Genomic DNA, 15,648 nt, shown 5'->3' with positions numbered 1-15,648 from the left:
GGACAGAAAAGCACAAAAAACGAGTCTAACAGAGGGCATGGAAATTCAATGAGGACTTTCCAGGTGGCATATGGACTCATAAGTACAGCACACAGAAAGTTAACAACACAAAAGGGTTCCAGGGACCAGAACTTACAATATGGCACGAATGAGATACAAAAGTAGAGAAAAAGCACCCAACCACTTTGATGAAAGCAAATAGAGTATATGAATTAAATACACACAGGACATACAAATGGGAGGAATAGAAGTAAGAAAGCAAGCCCAAGTGAAGTATGTTTGTAGAATCCCTGGCAAGGTGCACAGTGATGTAAGCAGATGGTAAAAAGACAAGCACGTGTAAGTACAGGCTGATATCAGCTGGTAAATCCCTAGATGTTAATTACTCTTGCGTGCTGCTACTAGAGAACTTGCTCGTTGCTGTGGATGTCTGTTAATGCGTCATCTGATGTTTGCAAGGCAAGCGTGGAGGCATAGAGAGGCTTTATACAAGGAGAGCCCTTGCCCCCATTAAAAGGTGCGGGATTCACAGGAATCCAACCACGGCAAGGTGCCTGAACAATATGACGGGGGCATAATACCACGTGCTCGGAGTTGCATTAAACAAATCAATGAATTCTGGGACTTGCAGTTTTTGTTGGCTTAAATTGAACCAAGTTAACTAAGAAACATTATAACAATGATTTATACAAAAGGCGAGCACTGCAACCGATGTCTTCCGAACAACGAGTGATTTGATAATGCAGAACAAGGAATTATTTTAGTATCCAGTCAGGAGGGGGGTCATTTCAAACGAGCAAAGCCGAGAGGTTTGGCTTTTGTTGAAGAGATTAGTACAGTGCAAACATGTGGAACGGATACAATTTGGGAACATTTTTACTTTATATCCTTGATGCAGTACATTGCAGAATACGAGAAGCAGTGTACGTAAAACTGTGTAAATATTTTAAAGAAACGTTAAGGCCAAAGATGCATGGCATGGATTTCGGGAACGAACTTCTCTATGTTCATCCTTCATTACGGACATGGACATATTATTGGACAACCAAGAAACAGCCTTGAGAACAAGCGTTCATGTGAAGCCGGGGGGGGGGGGGGGTAGGGGGGAATGCGTGACAGAAAGTACCGCTGGCCGGCCGTGGGCAGTGAATAATTAGGGGAGGAAAAATGCCCGAGGCCGAGCGAGCGCATGCTGGGGGAATCTTCAGAAGCCAGTGGGAGGGAGTCTGATTGCTTTGATGTGGACGCAGATGGTGGCTGTGGTGGGAAAAGCGCGTGCGTACAGCACACAGAAAGTTAACAACACAAAAGGGTTCCAGGGACCAGAACTCACAATTTGGCACGAATGAGATACAAAAGTAGAGAAAAAGCACCCTACCACTTTGATGAAAGCAAATAGAGTATATGAATTAAATACACACGGGAAATACAAATGGGAGGAATAGAAGTAAGAAAGCAAGCCCAAGTGAAGTAGGTTTGTCTTGAAAGGTTACGGGAATGGACAGAATTGTGATCCTTGTCCGCTGCCAAATTGCATGTTTCGTGGATGGGCTTCACTATGAGCACACAAGCGAATCGACAAGCAAACCGGATCACCCCCATGTCAACAGCCAGGTTAATAGGAACAAGTTAAAAAAAATAAAAGGAGAAACGCGAGACACGGCCTGGCGGCCGTGACAGTGAAAGTTGGGAGGGGGGAGGAGAAACGCAAAGTGAAGTGAATAATTAGGGGAGGAGAAATGCCTTCCTGAGACCGAGCGCACGCTGGGAGAGGCGCGCGCTGGACAGGGAGAGGGTGGGAGGACTTAAAGTGAAGAGCCAATGAAAGAACTTAAAAAAAGTGCATCTGGCGAGAATGCGCGTCCTTGTATTCACGTGAACTGCATGAAATCGCCCGATGGTTAAGCTCTGGTTCAGCCCCAATATCTCTCGCAAGCTCAATGCGCAAGCGCATTGACAGGCGAGACCTAAAAACGATGGTTTAATCAGGATTTGTGACTGGGTGAGTGTTTGACAATGTTCAACATTCCGTCCATCATCTGTTTGTGTTATAGTCATCCAAAGGGGGAAGGTTAAGCACAGACATGGGTACTGTGCTCACTATGCACTGAATTCAAGCTAGCCTGGCTGATATGGGGTGATACCTCAAACCGGCCCCAAGATGCTTATTTATGGCCCAGCATGGCAGCTCGGGATGGACTGTTCCCACAGGGAGCAGGGTCAAGACTGATTTGCATATGGCCGAGTGAAAACTGGAATGGCAAGGTGAGCAAAAAAAAGAAACTATGGATTTAGGCCCAGATGTCTGTATTGAGGTTGAAAGTTTCACATTGTTCAAGATTCCGTCCATCAATTATTCTTTTTGAAATTGATAAGAAGCCAAGCAAGGACTCATTTCCATCATCTATCTGCATAGAAGTAACATCACTGGATTTCCCAATCATCCATATGCACAGAAGTGACATCACTTCTCCCTTCTCACAGGATCTACTTAATGGTGGCTGCAGCACAAACGTAACAAAGGCAAGCCCATCTGCTCCTGGAGCACTGTATCCAGCGTATGGAACCTCAGTCCTCCCCATCCCAATGCCACCTTCCACGCCCTTAACCCCAGGTCGCTGCTCCACATGCTGCTGCCTTGCCACACCAAACAACAGAAGGGAGCATTCGACTGTGCTTCCTGCAGGTTTTTATTCAATTATCTACACCCAACACTCACGCACCTGCGCAGACAGCATCCAGCACTCCACTCTCTCACTTACACAGTCCTGCAACCACCCACATAAAACTTTGCGCATGCATGCTCCTCAACTTCTGCTCACTCACCAATCACATCACAGAGGTCTCTGGTTGAACTCCACATCTGCACCGGACATCACCAAAGCCACCCATCTCTCCCCCCGCTATCAAAGTGTCATGTGCTGGGAGGGAAAAGTCCTTCGGATTGTGATGGACATGCAACCCTGTCCCGAATGCCAAAACTGTACTGATGTTTAGATCTCAAATGCTGATTTTTGGTGTCATGGGCGAACATAGATCATGCGTGTGCACCATGACACAGGCATGTCTCACTCACTGTGTTTATTTGGATGAGGAGGGGTACTCAAAGCACTACCCTTGTAGTGGTGAAAGGTTACAGCCTTTGCCAGGAGTTAAGCAGCACAAGAGTGATAGTGGTAGAATACCATGTAGTGATCAATAGGAGTGAACAAGTCTTTTCTGTTTGTGTCGCTGGAGTGAGGTCTACAGGCCGACTTGTGTAAAGTTCCCCTGCTGTGTGCTTAACTCACACTTGGCCTACATCGGTTTGGTGTGTAGTGCTGTATACATGTGCTGGGTGCATGTGTGCCTGTGAATGGTAAAATACAGGGATTGTGCAGTGCATGTATGTTATATGAATGTGCTGGGTTTAAGTAGGCCTGTGAATGGCACAGTACTGCTCTGTGTTTCCTGCATGGCCCATTGTAGTTTTCCTTGGCTTAGCCTAATTGTGCATGCTGTAGGCCGCATTTTCATTTGCACATGTTACTGTAATAAACCCACTTGCCTTTGTGACACATTGTATTTTAACACAGAACCTGCATATGCTTTTGTGTTCTGTTCTTTTACTGGTATTTAGTCAGCACACCATAGACATGGTCAAATAATGATATCCCTTGTTATTTTCTCTGTGCAGGAAATAGCGGATACACATAACAAGAATGCAGTTGTTGTTTGTGAGAACCCATGTCCTGCAATATATAGGAGTACAAAGGTCTAAAAAACACACATAGAGAGAGAATTCAGAGAGCGTCTATCTGTGTATGTTAAGGTACGGGTCCGCACCTTATCCCAGGGATCTTTTGATGTATAACCATTTAGCTTCACTAGAAGCGGAGGAGGGTTAGACTACTCTGCCTTATAAAATGACAGTGCTTTTCATGGTATACGGTTTATTGATCATGCTAACTGTATTTTGGCATGCACTGGTTGTCCAATTGTTGCATGAATACTGCAGGGCACAATAGTTTAAAAGATTTCTAAACTTTGTGTCTCTTGTTCATCTTCTTGTGGACAAGTACGAGTGAGAGAGCAAAAGGGTGATCCCCGAGAGGGTCGTGAGTGTTGTTCGGGGTTGCAAATTCACTTGTCTCTCTGGTAAGGTTAGGAGGGCAAGTGAGGCACTATAGCTAGTCATAGATAACGCAGGGGTATGGTCACTCACTCCCTACATGCCAAGGCTCTATGGTCCCAAGCATAGTTCAGTTCATGAGCAAAATCCCTGCAACAGTACATGCAAGACTGCGGGTTCCATTTTGAGTGACCCATGCCTGACTGGAGGAAAATGAGGGGAGGTGGTAGGGGAATTCCTTTATACAGATTTGTGTATTTCTGTATTCTTGCAAGCTGGGTGGGACACACTGGAGGAACAGAGAGCCAGTCTTTTTGTTCACTTTAAAGAGTGCTCTTCCATTCAAAGAGAGGTGACTGGGAAGGGGCACGCGCATGTCCCAGGAAGAAAATGGGGCTGTTAAGAGAATCATAAAGAGTAGGGTTGAGGCCCTGCGGTAACCTATTGATACACATATACCACTGTGGCTTACATCCAGGTGTGAACTTTTAGTCACTCCCTGTGTTGGGGGGCTATCAGACTTGGAGGTGCTCCTGCTGTGACAGGCTACTTTTTGGAGCAAGAGAGAACACAGAGGAGGGCACTTCAAAAGGAAGCAGAACCCCAACATTAACGTCAAAGACCCAGACTTTAAATCACAGTTGGTGTCTGGAAATTAAACGAAGGAGAACTTGAGACCCCAAAAATTGTCGACTGTCAAGCAGCCAGACGGGCTTTGCTATGAGGAAAAGTTCTACAAGGCTTCTGCTTGTGACGATGATTGGGGGCCAAGGCCTGGTAGTCTCCAAGCTGATCACCTAGAAAATCCAAGACCATGTGTAATTGAAGCCTCGAGCACCATAGAGTGCCTGCTTGCCAAGACCAGTGTGCCGTGAGGCAGAGGAGAGTGTTGGATGGAGCGAAGTCCTATGGACGGATCCTGGTGAGTGGATCCCCAATACGAGGTGCAACGAGACAGCTATTGCACCGATTCAGTAACTGCCCGTGCGTAGCATCGATTCAGTAACTGCCCGTGCGCAGTACCAAGTCGGAGAACCTGTATGTTAGGTGGGGGTGATGTGAATATTGCTCCTGTGCCGACTGGGCCGTAGCCCTTGGGCGGTATCAAGCTGGCGACCCCATATGGCAGGGGCGGCCACCATAAAGTTTGTTGCTGCGTCGATCGGGTAGTAGCCCATGCATAAAAGAGGAATGGTGATTCCGAATGCCATGGGCCACGAGGACAAAGCAAGAAGTCTGGTCTGGTTGAGACCCTCGACAGAGGAAAGAGGCTGGCCATGGCGACAGAGGAGTCCCAAGCAGTGACCGAGAACCATTGCTAGTATCGTCACCCCATGGAAGGAACTAGAAAATCTTATCTAGCACCGAAGGAGCATTGAGAAAACCACTGCCACAGCAAGACTACGTTAGGAACTCGATGGCACCGGACCGCAGCACACCTGGGACTTGTATGATAGACATACCGGAGGCTGCCACTGCAGCTTAAGCGCCTGTGAAGGAGGTACGCTCAGAGACTCCAGTTGCTCGATACTGCTGGTAAGAGTTATTGTCAGGTTAGACAGCCATAGGGGAACTTGTCGAGTGGGCCTCCAGAGACTCCGACTGCTAGTGGGGGTTATCCTAAATGTTGCCTATAGTGAATGGGGAATAACCACTAGCAGGAGGGAAGTGGGACTCAAGGAACGGTCTTTGAAACACTACAGCCCGTACAACAGGTGTGAGTAGTTTGTGAATGTTGTATTTTACTTGTTGGTCTTATATAAATACTCCTTTTTTCATAATAGCAAATATTTGACAGTGTTGGTATAAGGTTTTTAGTTTTTGACAGGAAGAATGGCGCTCGAGCTAATTATACGTCTGTTAGTTAAGCTATGTGTATGTACGGTGCCATCAGGTCGAGGGAGAAACACCTTGAAACCCCCATAGATATGAGAGTACAGAAACCCACAAATTCAAATCAAAAACAAAGTCCTGAGCACATGTAATTGGTATCAATATGTGGTTCTGCAAGGTTTCGTATTCAAACAGTATCTGTGGTCTACACCAGATGAATAGTTTCACGTGTGTTTAATGAATGAAATAGCGGAAAAGCAACCAGCCAACACATGTTTCGTCACATGAGGGAGTGATCCTGTGACTTCTTCAGGGCTGAGAGAGCTGCAATGTAGGATGAGTGTAACAGCAAGCCGGTGATAATTCCAACCTGGCTGGGTAGTCACGAGGAGTGTTTGGAGAGAGGTGAAGTCAAAAAATCACGGGTGCACAGGCCTACAATTGCGGGCGCAAACATCTAGGCGGTTAAAACCAAGGAGGTGTGCCACCGTTTTCAAGTTATGGAATGCGGTCCAGTGTTCAGTGCGGGAAAAGGCGGACACGCCTAAGCCGCGGCGAGTCTGATTTCACAGGAATGGGTAGAGGGCCACATGATTAAGGCCACCAGAGCTCTAACTAGATATACTGCTGGGCCCCGAACACCAGGACCTTGGTTTTATCTGCATTTAACTATAAAAAGTTTTTTCATCCAGATACTACAACCAGCAATGCAATATCTGAATTTATCTTCAATCAAAGGAATATTGTCGGTAATCGACACAATGATTTGCGTATCGTCAGCACATGATAGAACATGGCATCTAGACAATAAAATTAAATGACTGCTGGCCCTACACAAATATCATTAAGGATGCCAAACGTATAATGCTCAAAAGAAGCCATTTGGTACAAATAGTACAAGCAGCTGTATATGAATTTAAATTTGAATTTGAATTTAAAATTATTTATTAAGCGCACGTTCACCAGCGGTTTCATGGCGCTGCAACTAGCAGATAACAGGGCAGGAATGGTAAAAACTAAGCTAAGGGAATTAGAACTGCAGGAGGACTAATTGAAAACTTTGGTGAACAAATGAGCTTTAAGCTGTTTCCTGAACTGCGGATAAAGAGTCGAGGCTCTGAGCTCTGGAGGCAGGGAGTTCCAAAAAAGTGGAGCAAGGGTCGCAAATTTCGATCCTCCCCATTTCTTCCTCCGGAAACGCGGGACTGTGAGAAGGGATTTGGTGGATGAACGTAGTTCCCTGGTAGGAACGTAGGGGATGATCTCAGATGAGATAAAAACCGGTGCCGTGCCCAGTCGAGCTTGGAAGGTGATGGAAGCGAGCTTGAACTGGACACGCTCACGGACTGGGAGCCAATGCAGAGATTTGAGGAGGGGGGTGACATGGTGAAACTTTGGCAATTTAAACACCAAGCGCACCGCCTGGTTCTGAATCTGCTGCAACCGCCTTAGACTATATGCAGGTATACTAGCATATAGTGCGTTGCCGTAATCCAGGCGGGAGATGACCATTGCCAGGGTAATCAGTTTCAGAGCGTCAAAAGAAAAGAAACGGGACACCTTGCGTATAGTACGCAGTGAAAGAAAGGAAGAGGACACCACAGAACTAACCTGGGAGTGAAGGGTGAGCTGGGAATTGAGTTTGATGCCTAATGTTTTTACTGAGGTAGAGGGGACAGGTGGAGAACCTAGGGAGTGGGGCCAAAACAGAGAAGACCAGGGACTGGATGAACCACCCGTCAACACCAGCTCAGTCTTGTCTGGGTTGAGTTTCAGATGGTTGTGGTTCATCCAGTCTCGGATGTGAATCATAATAGATTGAAAATTAGAAACAGAAGAAGGGGAAGAAGACAGATTAAAGACAAGTTGGAGGTCATCCGCATAATTATACACGGAGACCTCCATCTGCTGCAATGAGAAAATAAGAGGGGCGATGTAAAGGTTAAACAGGAGGGGTGAAAGGGAGGAACCTTGGGGGACCCCGCACTGAACTTTCCGGAAGTCCGCAGAAAAGTCACCCAGGCGAACCGCCTGGGTGCGGTCCCTCAGGAAGGAGGATAACCATACCAGGGCGGTACCCCCGATCCCCGCCGCCTTGACACGGGAAAGTAAGATGGTGTGATCAACCGTGTCAAAGGCGGCTGAGAGATCGAGGAGGACCAGGGCCTGGGTCTGGTTGGTATCCATTCCCTCCCTGAGGTTGTCAAGGACCGAAAGTACTACGGACTCCGTAGAGTGTGCGGGGCAGAAACCGGCCTGACGGGGGGCTAAGACCCCCTGCATCTCCACAAAAGAGCTCAAAGTGCAGGTGACATGGCGCTCGAGTACTTTTGCCAAGAATGGCAAGAGGGAGATGGGGCGATAGTTGGCGGGGACCGAGGGATCCGCGCCCGGTTTCTTTAGGATAGGGACAATGATTGCTGTTTTCAATGGGGCGGGTACAACGCCCTGAGAGAGAGAGCTGTTGAGAAGATGAAGGGGGGGGTCAGGGCAAGAGGAAAAAATGTGACGGAGAATGTGGGAAGGGCAAGGGTCTAGGGGGGAACCAGATTTAACTAAAGGAATTATTGAAGTCAGGGATTCCTTGGTCAAAAGGGGAAGGACACCAAGTTGTCCCTTGGGAGGGGGGCACTGAGGATCCACAAAAGTAGGGGAAGGAGGAGGAATGTTGGCTTTGATGGTAGCAATTTTCTGGATAAAGAAGTTGTTAAGGGAGTGACAGAGTTCCGGAGAGGGGGTGGGCTTCAGAGTGGTTCTGTCGGAGAATGCCAGGTTGTGCACAATCGAGAAAATTTCCCTCGATTGGTTCTCCGCAGCGAGGACTTTGGAGGAGAAATAGGTTGTTTTCGCCGCCAAGATGGCCTGTTTATATTGGGTCAAGATGTTAGTGAACTCCAATCGGAGTAAGGGGTAGTAGTTTCTCCTCCAGGCACGCTCCGCTCTGCGTACCGCTAATTTGATGGTCTTAAGGTCCTCATTAAACCACAGGTTTGCATCCTTCTCCCGCTTTTAAGTGACCCGCTTCAGGGGAGCGATGAAATCGCAACCTGAGGTGAGCCACTGATCAATGGACGTGACCTGGGAGAGAGTAGACAGACCTTGTAGGAGGGGGTAAGAAGCGGTGAGTAGGGCAGATAAGTTGTCGGGGTCTACTCGCCCCCAAGCCCGGACCCAGACATTTTTAGGAAGTGGGGGCTTGACCGGGGGATGGGTAGGGAGGGTAAATGAGATCAGGTGATGGTCCGACCACGTGCAAGGTGAGATGGATAAGGACTTTACAGGGCAATTCAAGGACCAGATCTGGTCTAAGATATGTCCTTTAACATGGGTAGGGGAGTGGATATGGGATGTGAAATTAAGAGATTGGAGGATTTCTGAAAATTCCTTTGAGGAAGGGCATTCTGCGGGGTCAGAAGGCCAGAAGTTGAAATCACCCAGGAGCAGAATGGAGGAGTTATTAATCGTGATCGTAGCTAGTACTTCCAGAAAGCTAGGGAGAAACAATAAGGGCGATTGGGGAGGGCGATAGATAAGTACACAGGTGAGAGGGGGGGGTAATGGAGGTGGTACGGATAGCCAGGTACTCCGTGGTGGCAATATCTGGCAAAGAGAGAATTTGGAAAGGGAAGTCGGCTCGAGCGATGACCGCTACACCTCCCCCGGCCCTGCCATTAGGGCGATCTAAACGTAAAGCATAGTATGGAGCTGGTAAAGTGGCCAATAGGACGGGGAGGGAGTCGTCGCAAAACCAGGTTTCTGTAAGAAACAGAATATCTGGTGAATGGAGGTCCAGCAGCACCGACAGTTCATGCGAGTGGGCTACAGCGGACCGGGTGTTCAAATAATAGGCCGAAAGGGTTTTAGTGGGTCCAGGATTGACAGCACCCCCAGAAGAGTTAGGGGAAATGTGATGAGGGGGAGGAATGACGAAAGCAGGAGACAAACCGAGGGAGGAGATATGGGAACAGATGGTGGCAGCTAGAGGCCATGGGCCCTGGAGACTGAGAAGTTTTGCCGGGGAATAGATGATACATTGGGCAGAATGACGTGCCCCTCGCCCCGGCCGGCCGCGGACGGGCGCAGACGGGCTTGACTTATGCGCGACATCGGCGCGAAGTCGGCGCGAAGTCGGCGCTCCCGCTGCGCTCGTCCGCTGCGCTTGCTCCAGGTCACCATTTATGTCCAGTTGCTGTGAACCACTAGACCGCTGACCTGCACGGTGGAGAGGCAGGGCGGAAGTGGTGCAGGACCAGGCAGGAAGTGTCGCTCATGGGCTGACCCTCCGCTCAAACGGCACACAGCCGGGGCGGACCGGGGTCGGGAGTGAAGAAAATGAAGGTAAGTTGGAATCAGTTACCAATCATCTAAATCAATGTGCCGGCGCGATGCTTTTAGTCAGCAAACAACAATTTTAGGAACACACAAAATGCGCGATGCCATTCGTCAGGACAGAACAGTTTTAAAAGACACAAAGTGCGCGATGCTTTTAATCAGCATAAAACAGTTTTAAAAGACCCAGAGTGCGCAGCACAGCTATCAATCAGCTGGGTTGTGCAATTTTAAAAAATGAATGTATTCAGCGTGAGAGCGCGCCAATAGCCAGCCCACCGCTGCAGTCTGCCGTGGTACAAATAGTACAAGCAGCTGTCTTCTCACTGTTAAGCTTTTTCTCTTTAACGAGATAAGCCCTAGAAGAACAGCTATTTCACAGAGTGGCAGAGGCGACTTACGTACTTAGCTTGCTGAAGTTTCTGCTGTCTTCTAAGTTCCTCAACTTTCTTAGCTTTTTCTGCATTCTGCTCTTCCACGAGTTTGCGATGAGCTTGCACCCTTTTGTCTCTCTTTCGGATAAAGCTCACAAGCTGGCGAACTAGCTCACTTCTTTCTTTTCTGGCCTTCTCTCGAGTTTTCTTGTTCTCTTTCTCCATTGCCCGTTTTTCCCATCGGTTTGATGCTTGACGTGTATCATATTCCTCTTTCCAAGCAAAGTTTTTTTGTGTACAGAAGCTCTGCCAATGTGCATAAAAAGCATGCACCACCTATATAGAAAAACAAAAGTAGGGAAAAGAAGTGAATAGCAGCAATCTTTACTACCTTTTCTATACAAATTCTTTTTGCGCAAACTACTTGTAGATGTTATTTGATGATATAGATAAAAGAATAAAACTGTAAATTATTTTCAAATATTATGCTTGTGTAGGAGAGTTTGACATTAGTATGATTGGAAACCATACCGTTTATGCATCACACGTCATCCTGCATTCAGCACAGTTGCTTATTTTACTTTAAAGCAGAATCATAAAGTCGCTCCATAAATTGGAGACCAGAAACCCTGTCACGGAGAGCCTTACAGATATATTTGTGAAGAATACTTGCATGTATTGTACTTATATCTGGGAGCGAAGACGAGACGGAATTCTACAATACACAGAATCATTCACACAGATTGAAAGCGTTTTTTTGGGTGCAGGAGGGGATGTTGAATCGCACACATGCCTCTTAAAGGGCAATCACATGCTACCTACACATGGATATGAACATAGGTATGCAGTGCTATGTGCGTTTTATCTTTTCTTACTTCGCTGGGTATGAGGATTGAAGTGGGGATTACTTACGTTTTAGAAAGTAATACAAATCAGACAGACCTTAAACTATAAAACCAGAAACAAACCAGGCCGGCTTTTCTGCTTTTATTAAAAACAGAGAAACATGTTGTAGAGGGGGTGGGGGCCAGGGGGGAACGACATACGGTCACAATAAAAGTAATCTGATTCATACAGCACTGGAAACATGGGAAAACCATATGCTGCAAAGTGTGATTATAATTGAACTCAATCATATACATTTTATGAACCTGAGAATGATGAAAAGTAATGTTGACCCAACTACATTTCGGAACTATAACTCAAGTTACACTCACATTTCTTCAGAAATTACATTAATTTAGAGTGCGATCTCGGGCACTGGCTACACCAGTCAGCTTTTAGCAACACACAGTGCCTACATCAGTGATGTGCACGCTGAAGAACCAGAAAAAGAAACAATCATTTTCAGATAATCTGAGATTTCACCTCATTGTACTTTTTTTTTTTAATGAATTGGCAAGCCTTAACGATATTAAAAATAGTCTCTTTAATCATGTTGTGCAACAGAAGAGGGGGTCCTCTGTGAACACACGCACTTATACTTTGAAAGGCCTGTGGTTCTAAATATAGTTCAAAAACAAATGTGACAGAATAAGACAACAGATGATGAACTACCAGAGATATAAAATCCCTTCTTCCAAAATAATCTGTTCAAGTAAGGCTAGTTCACCTGTTCGAAGAATGCCACAAACACCATTATTGTTTTTTTTTAATTTAACTATAGACAAAATATTTATATCATATCAGTCAAGATGTCCAGCTAAGCTACTTTTCTAAGCTATCCAATTGGTGAATAACCTAGCAATCTACGTAATCAAGACATCCGTGTACTCTGGAAGAATTACCTTAGGACTTAGTTTTAGATTACCCCTCATAATTTTGTCCGGGAAAGTTGTGAGCATAAATGGCAATGTCCAAGCATTCTGGCCTCCAATTAGAGGAATGGGAATCAGCTCAGGATTCCAATTTCTATCATATGGTATGGTATAAAGCAGTCTCCCAATATCTCAGTAGATGACATACTATCTATCCAGTGTCGCTGGATAACCTATTTCTCATACATTAGGCTTTTATAGCCATAGGCTAAAGGTCATGTGACATAGCTTTGCAACACACAGTCACGAGTTCATATTACGACAACAGAATGTATGTAAATGTAAATGTATTGCGACTTATATAGCGCACGTATCACCCGAAGGTCTCAAGGCGCTTGCTTAGGGAACCCGTCCTGGTATTCCCCTGTGAGATACCCCGGCAGGGTATCCACAAGGTGAAAGCCAGGCATCCCGCCGCGAGGGGCCGTAGTGGAGATTAAGCAAGCTATTGCCCAGAGTCACAGAGTGTGACCCCGTGAGTCGAGTAGGCACCGGAGCGAGAATTGTCGAGTCCGTGGAATTTTTGAGCCCGAGACCCGCCGAGGCGGGGAATCGAACCCTGGTCCACGGCCGATCTCAGCTTCCGGGTCTGCCGCCTCTAACCACTGAGCCACCCTTCTCCACAGAATCCACCTCAAATTGTAGAAAGCCATGAAGAATGATGACCCCAATATTTGCACTTCCCATCGTAGCATATGCCATGACAGTACAGGACATACCATTGGACAATGAAGCTTAAAAACAGAATTGCTCTATTAAGTCCAGGCTCCGACTGATACAATTTAAATATCTGCACAGAGCATATTATGATAGGGCGCTACTACATCGTATAGGGAGGGCTGAAACACCACACTGTTTGAGATGTGGAGTGTCGCGGGGTATATTTTTTCACACGGTGTGTGATTGCCCACGGATTCAACAGTATTGGGCCAACATGCTGGGAAGGTTCGGTACAGTCCTGGGAGAGACGATACCACTCAGTCCGCAGTTCGTATTGCTGGGGATATCCACTGACATTGATCTCCCTAAACCAAAGTTAACCCTACTTCAGTTGGGATTGGTGGTTGCAAAACGTAACTTGCCAGTGTTGTTCTTATATGATGTCGATGTCTCGTGAAGGTGCCACTGTGTGTTGCTATTAATCAATGTCTTTGTAATGTATTAAAGAAAATGTTAATAAATACTTATGAAAAAAAAACAGGATTGATTTTTAAAAAGTGACTCAATATCTGCAAGGGATGTTTTCTTCTGGAATATTTATTACTCTTTTCTCTCCATTTTTTGCTATCCTCACTATCACCCTCATGCACCTCGGATTTCGGATGGGAGCGGCCTAAATTTAGCAATGTCAACCCTTCTTGTCCTTTAATGTTGTTGGTATCTTAATACTACGTCCCATGCAACATCAGGCACAAACAGCTTCTGACTAGGGGTGGAGCACTGCAGACATAACGATTTGTCTTGGGGTTACAGTGGCTGGGACAGAGAGTCAGTATTCACTCACAACAATGCTGGGCTCACTGGTCATATAGGGTGAATGAGGGAGGAGCAGTAAAGCCTCAATAAAAGGACTACATGCACACAATATGAATGGGCAGAGGTTAGAGGCTGTAGCTAACTCAGTGACATGGTGCCACACCACCACCACAACATTAACAACCCACTTCAAAATGGCAGGCAATCATTAACATGCAAATCTGCTTGTTACCGTATCATAGTCACTTTGCGAGTCTCCAAATGTTGGAAATTCTTCAGAGTCTTCTTCATTTGTAGATTCCACCTCTTCTTTAACAATTTTCTCAAAGACATTGCGATATACAGCATAAAATCCCTGAAATAATCAAACAGTTGAAATCATTAAAGACTAAATGAAGCTCAAAAGCAGTCCGTGAATGGGTGCAATAGAAGACCTACAGTCATTTTAAAAACAACTTTACCACAAGTGAAATTTAAAGAAGCCACTAGCAAGATCATGGTTTAAGATTTTGGATATCCAATTGACTACTTTCTAACCAATCTATGGAACCAGCTTATCCGGACTCTGACTTGCTTTGGTCCCTCACATTTAGTGTCACTGCAACACATAAGTAATACAGTAGGCTTTCATCTGTACCCTCTTGATCATTCACATTTGCTCATTTACTTTTACTTATTTCCTCAGATGCTCTTAAATGCACAAAGCGGTTTTCGAACAGCTTCTAAATGATCTCTTAGATCCTTGAAATATACTACTGCTCGTGTACTTCGAAGGGTTGGCAACTTGTCGCCAAAATGATTGTGCCAAAACCACACCCTTATGCAGATAGCAAGCTCAGCACTACAGACCGATAAGCCAATCCATTCCAGTATTTTTAGGCACTCATGATCGTACCAAATAGGTGCCAAGTGTAACACTATATGATGAGAGCACCAATTGACACAGATTCATTTTCAGATCTAATAGATTACAAACTGAAGAAAACACAAAGTACAGACTGGGTAGGGGAGAGGGCTCCAGATTTCTTGGTCAAAGGTCCATAATATCATCACAGGAAACACAGCAGAACAATACTCGACATCTTTTCATTCACATCACTGAATTTCAATGCTATACATGCACACCTACATGCCTGAAGCCGAACGATTCTGTTCTCAAAGCAGCTATCTGCATCTTAGGCATTGCTTAAAATGTCACATCATGTACATTGGAATCAACTAAACGAAATTTAGGAGAACTGTTAAATCAGTAGGGCAAACGGTGCAATTAAAGAACCAGGACAGACTTTGCAATCATGGGGCACATAAGACATACAAGATCAATCTATAAAACATTCAATCAAATAACGTTATACCTAAAATCAGAATTACCTCGTCATCATCTCCATAGCCTGAGTAGCAGGTCACTGTAAAATACTGGAGCAGATCCAGGCTGTCATCCTGATACTCTTCACCGCTTCCTCCCTTCAAAAGAGCTTCCCGGTGATTGTCATACCTCCAATGGAGAAAGAAGGGCATAACTAATTACATTTCCATTCCTATATTCATGGCTATGCAACACTGAGCATGTCTGACCGGATATTCCAGTTATGTTGCAAAGCTTTTCTCTGCATCAGAACCAGTTAATATTTGATTAATGATCCATTTCGAATTTACCTTTTGCTCTCACTCCACTCCCACCAAATGTTTAGTTATTAGGAGGATTCAG

At 45.7% G+C, this 15,648-nt stretch overlaps 1 protein-coding gene across 1 annotated transcript in view; it reads right to left on the bottom strand.

Moving 5' to 3' along the window:
• The window catches only part of DNAJC21 (DnaJ heat shock protein family (Hsp40) member C21), a 203,182-nt gene that overhangs the window by 155,214 nt on the left and 32,320 nt on the right, over positions 1 to 15,648 (bottom strand). Inside the window, exons 3-5 of the mRNA XM_078674932.1 lie at positions 15,312 to 15,435; positions 14,173 to 14,295; positions 10,679 to 10,983 (exon numbers count right to left, since the gene is read on the bottom strand). Coding sequence (XP_078531058.1) covers positions 10,679 to 10,983; positions 14,173 to 14,295; positions 15,312 to 15,435 — 552 coding nt within the window. The remainder of the gene's footprint in view (positions 1 to 10,678; positions 10,984 to 14,172; positions 14,296 to 15,311; positions 15,436 to 15,648) is intronic.

The sequence above is a fragment of the Lissotriton helveticus genome, chromosome 2_1 (assembly GCF_964261635.1).
Source record: "Lissotriton helveticus chromosome 2_1, aLisHel1.1, whole genome shotgun sequence".
Classification (NCBI taxonomy): domain Eukaryota; kingdom Metazoa; phylum Chordata; class Amphibia; order Caudata; family Salamandridae; genus Lissotriton; species Lissotriton helveticus.
This window is presented reverse-complemented; position numbering and strand designations above follow the sequence as displayed.